The 6866-nt window shown below is 49.4% G+C and overlaps 1 protein-coding gene across 1 annotated transcript; it reads right to left on the bottom strand.

Annotated features, from left to right (window-relative positions):
* Positions 1-3764: 3764 nt before the first annotated feature.
* On the bottom strand, positions 3765-4802 carry LOC124672362 (probable carboxylesterase 2). Its single transcript, XM_047208601.1, has one exon. The coding sequence runs from the start codon at positions 4800-4802 to the stop codon at positions 3765-3767; it is 1038 nt and encodes a 345-aa protein (XP_047064557.1).
* Positions 4803-6866: the final 2064 nt, after the last annotated feature.

Raw genomic sequence — 6866 nt, 5'->3', positions numbered from 1 at the left:
CCGGGGAAGCCTTAAGTCCCCACGGCATAGTCCGTAGACACTTGTCGCTCGAAGTGCAAGCGGTGGGCTGGGGAAGCCTAAAGTCCCCACGGTATTGCGGTCTATGATGGGTTGCGGCTACCGGCGAAGGAGTTTGGTTAACGAGTCCCAAACCGTTGTCGTGGTCGGGGTCCATCCTTAAGTGGTATAAGAGGACCGACGAGGACCCGGGGTCGGGGTATGCAACAAAGGGTGGGTGTTCGAGGTAGCGGGAGGAACATGATTGGCTAGACCTTATACCGGGCCTCACACCATAGGAAGTGTGGACGGGGAAATTGCCCGGTTGGCACCAAGGTTAAGATCTCTTATGGGTAAAGCAACACACCTCTCGCAGAGTGTAAAGAACCGTGACTTGTCACTCCTCGTTCCGGGATATGGAACTGCGAACGCGGCCGGAAAGGAGCTCCATGAAGTTCTAGTAAACCGGTGAAGGCCGACGGACATAGTTCTTCCGAATAAAAGCAACCTCTTGAAGAAATGATTATGAAAACCTGCATTGGTATTAGACTTTCCGGTCTAATGCCGTAGCTAGTGCATTAAACACCTCTTTCCTATAATGAACTTGTTGAGTACGCTCGTACTCATCCCACTCTTAAATCCCCGCTTAGGTATGGAGGCATCGAAGGAGGATCTACAGTGCAACTCAAAGGCCGAGGAGTCAACAACTACTTCAAGAGACAGGACCCCGTCAGTGGAGTCAGATATCACATCCAACGAGGAGAAAACCTAGATTAGCCATATAAGGGAACTAGCTTCCTTAACCTAGCTCCTATTTAGCTAGAACCTATTCTTAGCCTCTATAGCTAGTTAAATACTCTACAAATAGAGTTCGTGATAGGATTAGACTACGAGTCGTTCTTCTGGAGTTTATTTGCAGTTTTACCTCATTGTAAAATAGGAGGCTGTGCTGATCTTATGTAACAGAGTCAGTGTTGTAATTCTATAGGCATGCCTTGGACCCGCATATGTTTCTGTTGTACCACTCTGAGCGATATAATACTAGTGGAACGGTGTTTCATTGGTGTTATATCAAACTTGCATACTACACCATGCAGTGGTATGCCGGGTCACCACACTGGTGGAGGTGGCGGTGGAGGTGTAGCAGATGATGTCGCAACAGTAACGTTGTTGATGACAACGTTGTTGACGACAGGGACGACGGGTCGAAGTAGACAGCGTTGAAGACGACGGTAGGCAGCACCGCCCGACTTGGACGGAAGGCGACCCGTGATGAAGAGCTTGAGCAGGCCGCGCAGAGCGCTTCCCAAAAACCTAATTCGCCCTCTCCCGTACAGGATCGCAAGGACGAGCGGTTCCGGAGACCTGCTCTCCCGTTCGCCGATGCACGTCGGCGCACGGGATGGGGTAGGCTACGATGGCGGCGCAAGCAGAGAGAGGTGGAAACCCTAACTCGTGTATTCGGTGTATTTCTGCGGTAGCCGGGCAGGAGATTATATAGGCTCGAGAAACCCTAGGCAACGTGGGCCACGCCCACGTCGCACGAACGTTTCGAGTCGGTTACAGATAGCCCACGATCCGGGAGCGACCCGAACCGACTAACTGCGACGCGTCCGTCTAGGACTCTGTTCGTTTTCCTGAGCTGCAAAAAGAAAGTAAGGAAAGTCTCGGCTCGAGGCTCAATCCACTCACCACGAGCGTGTCGCGTCGCGTCGCGTCGAGTGAGGAGGAGGAGGAGCGCGCGCGTGTAGCACTCCTATTCTCACTCACTTACTAGTGGTGAAACAACCCACCTTATAAGATGGTCTAACTTCCTCCCAACTTTCCATGTGGGACTAAACTTCCCACCTCTTGTCACTCCCTAGTGAGCTGCCACCAACTTGGGCTCAAACTCACAAGGCTGCCACTAAGTGGGCTTTGAGATTTATAGGGAAAATCTGAAATCTAGTATGGGCCACCAAATGTGGGCCCAATATTTTAACACTTTTTGCAAATATTGTTTACTTTATTGACGTTAGAGTAGCAGATAGCAAAAACCGTAATTTTTTTGAGTTTGTCAACAACAACAAAAACTGCATAGATCTTGCATAATGTTCCATCCTGTAAATATGGGGAACCGTAAAAGAAGCATCTCGTACTCCATATCTGCGGTAAAGTTTTGTGGGATGGAAACTTTGGTTAACCCTCGTCAGAGTGTCAGACCGGTATTCCGCGGCACCGTCCAGAGTCCGGCCAAATCGACATCGTATTTCGACCGATTTTGGCGATGAAACATGGCCAAGGCGAGCTGGCGGTGTCCTTGTTTGATACTAGCGGGGATTAGCGAGGATAATCCGCTCCAAACTTCAAATCCCCACTTATCCTCAATACATGTTTGGTGTAATTTTTTTCATTCCTCAATACTCTATCCCTACCTACTGGATGGATGGGGTTTGTGGGGATTGGATGACAGCAAAGATTCATCCAATACTCTAGAGTATTACCCCCACTAATCCTCACTAAAACACTAGTACCAAATAGCCTTATTTTTAGGTTGTTTGGTACTAGTGTTTTAGTGGGAATTAGTGGGGGTAAACTCTAGAGTATTGGGTGAATCACTTTTGTCACCCAATCCCCACAAAACCCCACCAATCCGCTAGGCAGGGGTAGAGTATTGGGGATTGAAAAAATTACACTAAAATTTAGGTAAAAGTGGGGATAAGTGGGGATTAAACTCGCCCATACTCTAGCACCAAACATGTATTGGGGATAAGTGGAAATTTGAAATTTGGAGCGGATTATCCCCACTAAAACTCTAGTACCAAATAAGGCCTAAGGAGGAGCTACGTGGGCCGGAGCTCAAGAAGAGCAGCGACGCGTGAAGCTCGGGGAGGCATGTGGGGCTTCCATGCGACATAGCCGGCCCCGACCTCAGCTGGTGCCGGCAGCTGGCGGGCGGACGGCGAGAGCGTGGGCTCCACTAAGCGGTTCCAATGAATAGAAGGAGAACCACTACTGGTATAAGGTTGCAATTCCTATACGGGAAACACTGGTTTGATCTTTTTGTTATTGGTGCATGAATCATTCAACCATAAGATTTCAGTGAATTGTACAGGATAGCTGATGGAAGGATAAAGAAGCAAGCTCAGAAACAAGACGACGCAGGGGGGCGACGAAGGTGGTTGTCAGGAGGAAGATGGGTTGGATTGGGGAAAAATAGGAGAAAAGGCAAAATAATGTGGATCCCATGTATGATTCGTCCATATCCTGACTCTTTTTGCGGTACCTACTCTGTGAGAAGACTTTTTCATACCGTAAAACGTTGTGCGATTTACTGTAAATAATTTTTGCGGTATCTGGTAGAGATGCTCTTAGACTTAGTGGTAATCGGAAATTCAGAAACCACCAAAATATCAGTTCAGTCCATTGAATTTTGCTTCCATCATGCAATGAAGTTGCAACCGGCAATCGATTCAGAGAAGCAGACATTGTTTCGTTCGTGTTACGACTTACAAGTGTAATCAGAATTACATGTAAAATGTGATAGTACTGCTACTTGCTTATGATGCGCACCAGAAATTCAGAATAGGAAAAGTACTATCAGTCCACTGCCTTTCATCGATCCCTGCAATGAAGCTGTAACTGGCGCATTGCGCATGAATAATACAGAAATTTATCGAGCGAGATATATGCTTGATAAGCACCCACAAACAAAAATACAGAAATTACGTGCTCCTTTATTACTAGTGAATCGCTGACCCGGATAAAGCAAACGAGCGAAGAAAACCTCAGCAGCGCCTGACGAAGTCCGCCACGACGGCGAGGTCCTTGATGGCCTCTTCGCAGTCAGGGTTGAACAAGAAGTAGACGTGTCCCTTGCCCTTGGTCTCGTAGAAGTCGAGCTCGCCGTCCCACCCGCACGCCTTGATCGCCTCTACGTAGGCGCGCGACCTCTCCACGAACCAGCAGAGTTCGCCGGTGGTGACCAGCACGCGGCGGCACCCGAGCTGCCTCCACTCCTCCTGCGGCGCCGAAAACGGGTTGATGTACGGGTGGTCGGGGCCGAACTTGCCGTCGCAGGCGACCTCCCAGGAGCGCTCGAACCTGCCGCGGACGGCGGCGTCTGCGGGCTCCCCGCCCAGCGGCTCCTTCCCCCAGAAGTAGGAGTAGAGGAGCGCGACGCCGCGGACCTCGTCGCCGTACCCCTCGATAGGTTCCTTCCGAAGCCTTATCGCGGTGTGGTGCGCCAGGTTGGCGCCGGCGCTGTCGCCGGCGAGGACGATGCGGGATGCGTCGCCGTAGGTCGCGAGCCAGGGCTCCGCGCCGTCCGGACGGCACGCGGCGACGACCGCCTTGAGGCCCGCGAAGACGTCGTCGTAGGCTGCCGGGAGCGGGGTCTCCGGGGCGAGGCGGTAGTTGACGGACACGACGATGGCAGGGACCGCGGCGGCGAGGGAGGCGGCGTACCTGTGGTAGATCAGGGTGGCGGCGGTGCTGACCACGAATGCGCCGCCGTAGTAGAAGACGACAACGGGGAGCTTCTTGCCGGGCTCCGCAGCGGCGTTGGAGGGAAGGTAGAGGCGGACGGAGACGTTGGACGCGGGGTCTCCTAGGACGACGTCCTTGGAGGCGACGCCGGTGGCGGGGTCCCCGGAGGGGCAGGGCGGGGAGGTCTCGGTGCCTTGCAGGCGCTCCACGAAGCCGCTCTTGTGCACGCGGATGAGACCGGGCAGCTCGTACTGGATTTCGGAGTCCATGATGGCGGCCTTCCCTTTGGCTTCGTGGCGAAGAGCAAAATGGCGCGGAGCGACGAGGAGGGTGCCCATGTTTCTGGAACTTGAACGGGTATTTATGGTTCTTCATGCACTTTTTTTTAAACAAAACTCCATATATTAATATGGACAGCAGGCCGTCTCATTAAAAATCTTCCAACTCCTTTAGGTACCCTGGAAGGAAAAGAGTGCGTCTGGTACCTGCTGCCCCTCACAAAACAGTTACATCATTAACGAGCTTGCTAAGTATGAAACTAGGGGGTTCATCGACCTAGGTACAAAAACTACCAGAACTGAAACTCTAGCAAGCTCGTGAGCTACCTGATTAGCATCCCTATTACAAAACTCAATGGAAACCTTGCCAAAACCACTCCAAAGAATATTACAATCGTCATAAATGACTGCGGACGATGTTGCTGAAAACCCTCCATTCTTCATAGTCTCCACAACTTGGGCGCAATCAGTTTGAATTATAAAGTTTTGCAGACCAATTTGTTGTGCCAATGTTAAGCCATCTCGAAAAGCATAGGCCTCCGCCATTGGAGCATCAACAACATGAGGCAAGAACGTCTGTAGAGCAGCCATACAAGCCCCCGTATGATCTCGTATAATGACTCACGTCGCCCCTTTCCCGAATCACCATCAAATGCCGCATCCACATTGATCATGAGGCCGCGCCTTCCAAGGGCTTCTTCGAGCCCTCCTTTTGCTTTACCACCGGCTTCTTCAGAGCCTCCATATAATTTTTTGCTAGAACTCTAATGGACATTGCTGATCGGAACGGTGTTTGTACATCCTCGCCATGTACCTTCTGTCTCCTTTCCCACCAAATAAACCAACCTGCAATAAGAATGAGTTCAGCGGATCCCACATTATCTATAGAAGGAAATCGTCCACCTCTTTTTAAGATCTCTTCCAAAATCACAGAACCAGATCCCAATCTGTCCTCCAACCCGAGGCACCTCCACACCTCTTTTGCTAGCTCACAGGTGAACAACATATGCTTTATATCCTCACATCCATTTGAGCAAATAGGACACCCGGCCTGGTTGCCAATATGCCGGTTAGCAAGCACACCACGGCAAGGGATCATAGCGTGTAATACTCTCCAGCCAAAGATTTTAATTTTACTAGGGATTTCAAGACTCCACAGCTTCTCCCAAACTGAATTATTTGCCCCTTCAGCAATGTTCTCATTCCTATTATTTCTCCCAAATTTGTAATTCCATTGACAATAGTAAGCTGATTTGACAGAAAACATACCCAACTTATTGTAGTGCCAGGCCACGAAATCTTCCCTGTCCGGAGTCAGAAGAATTTGTAGAATTCTGTGAACATCTATCGGCCAAAAAATATCATTGACCAGCTCTTCATCCCATGTACCATCAACATGATTAATCGACTCATCCACACGAGTAAGGATATTACTGCCTCTAGGCGTCATGATTTTCAGGTTATGACTTGAAGGAATCCAACTGTCCTCCCATATGTTAATTTGACTGCCATCACCAACTCTCCAAATATATCCCTTTTTAAAACACTCAAGTCCTGCAAGAATACTCTGCCATGTGAAGGAGCTGCCACTTTTCGGTCTAGCATTTAGGAGCCGACCATCAGGGTAATACTTAGCTCTCAAAACTCTAGCACATAGAGAATCAGAATCACTCAACAATCTCCAAACCTGTTTTGCCAACATAGATAAATTAAAGCATTGTATATCTGTAAAGCCCATGCCTCCACTCTTCTTTGGGATACACAACTTCCACCATGCCTTCCAATGCATATGTTTCTGCTCTTCCTCATCGCCCCACCAGAATTGAGAGATGGCATCAGAAATTCCTTTGGAAATGTTTTTTGGAATCTTGAACACCATCATAGCAAACACCGGTATTGCTTGAGCAATCGCTTTAATAAGAATCTCTTTCCCACCCAAACTCAACATCTTCTCTTTCCAACCACTAATCCTTGCTAACACCCTTTCCACCAAATGTCTAAAACAATCACTTTTATTAACCCCTACCATAGCCGGTAGGCTAAGATACTTATCATTGAGAGATTCAGTCAGAATATTCAGGAATTGACACACCTCCGCCCTCACTTCAACCGAAGTATTCAGAC

The sequence above is a fragment of the Lolium rigidum genome, chromosome 7 (genome assembly GCF_022539505.1).
Source record: "Lolium rigidum isolate FL_2022 chromosome 7, APGP_CSIRO_Lrig_0.1, whole genome shotgun sequence".
Taxonomy (NCBI): domain Eukaryota; kingdom Viridiplantae; phylum Streptophyta; class Magnoliopsida; order Poales; family Poaceae; genus Lolium; species Lolium rigidum.
The sequence above is the reverse complement of the archived record's forward strand: the minus strand, read 5'-3'. Positions and strand labels throughout refer to the sequence as shown.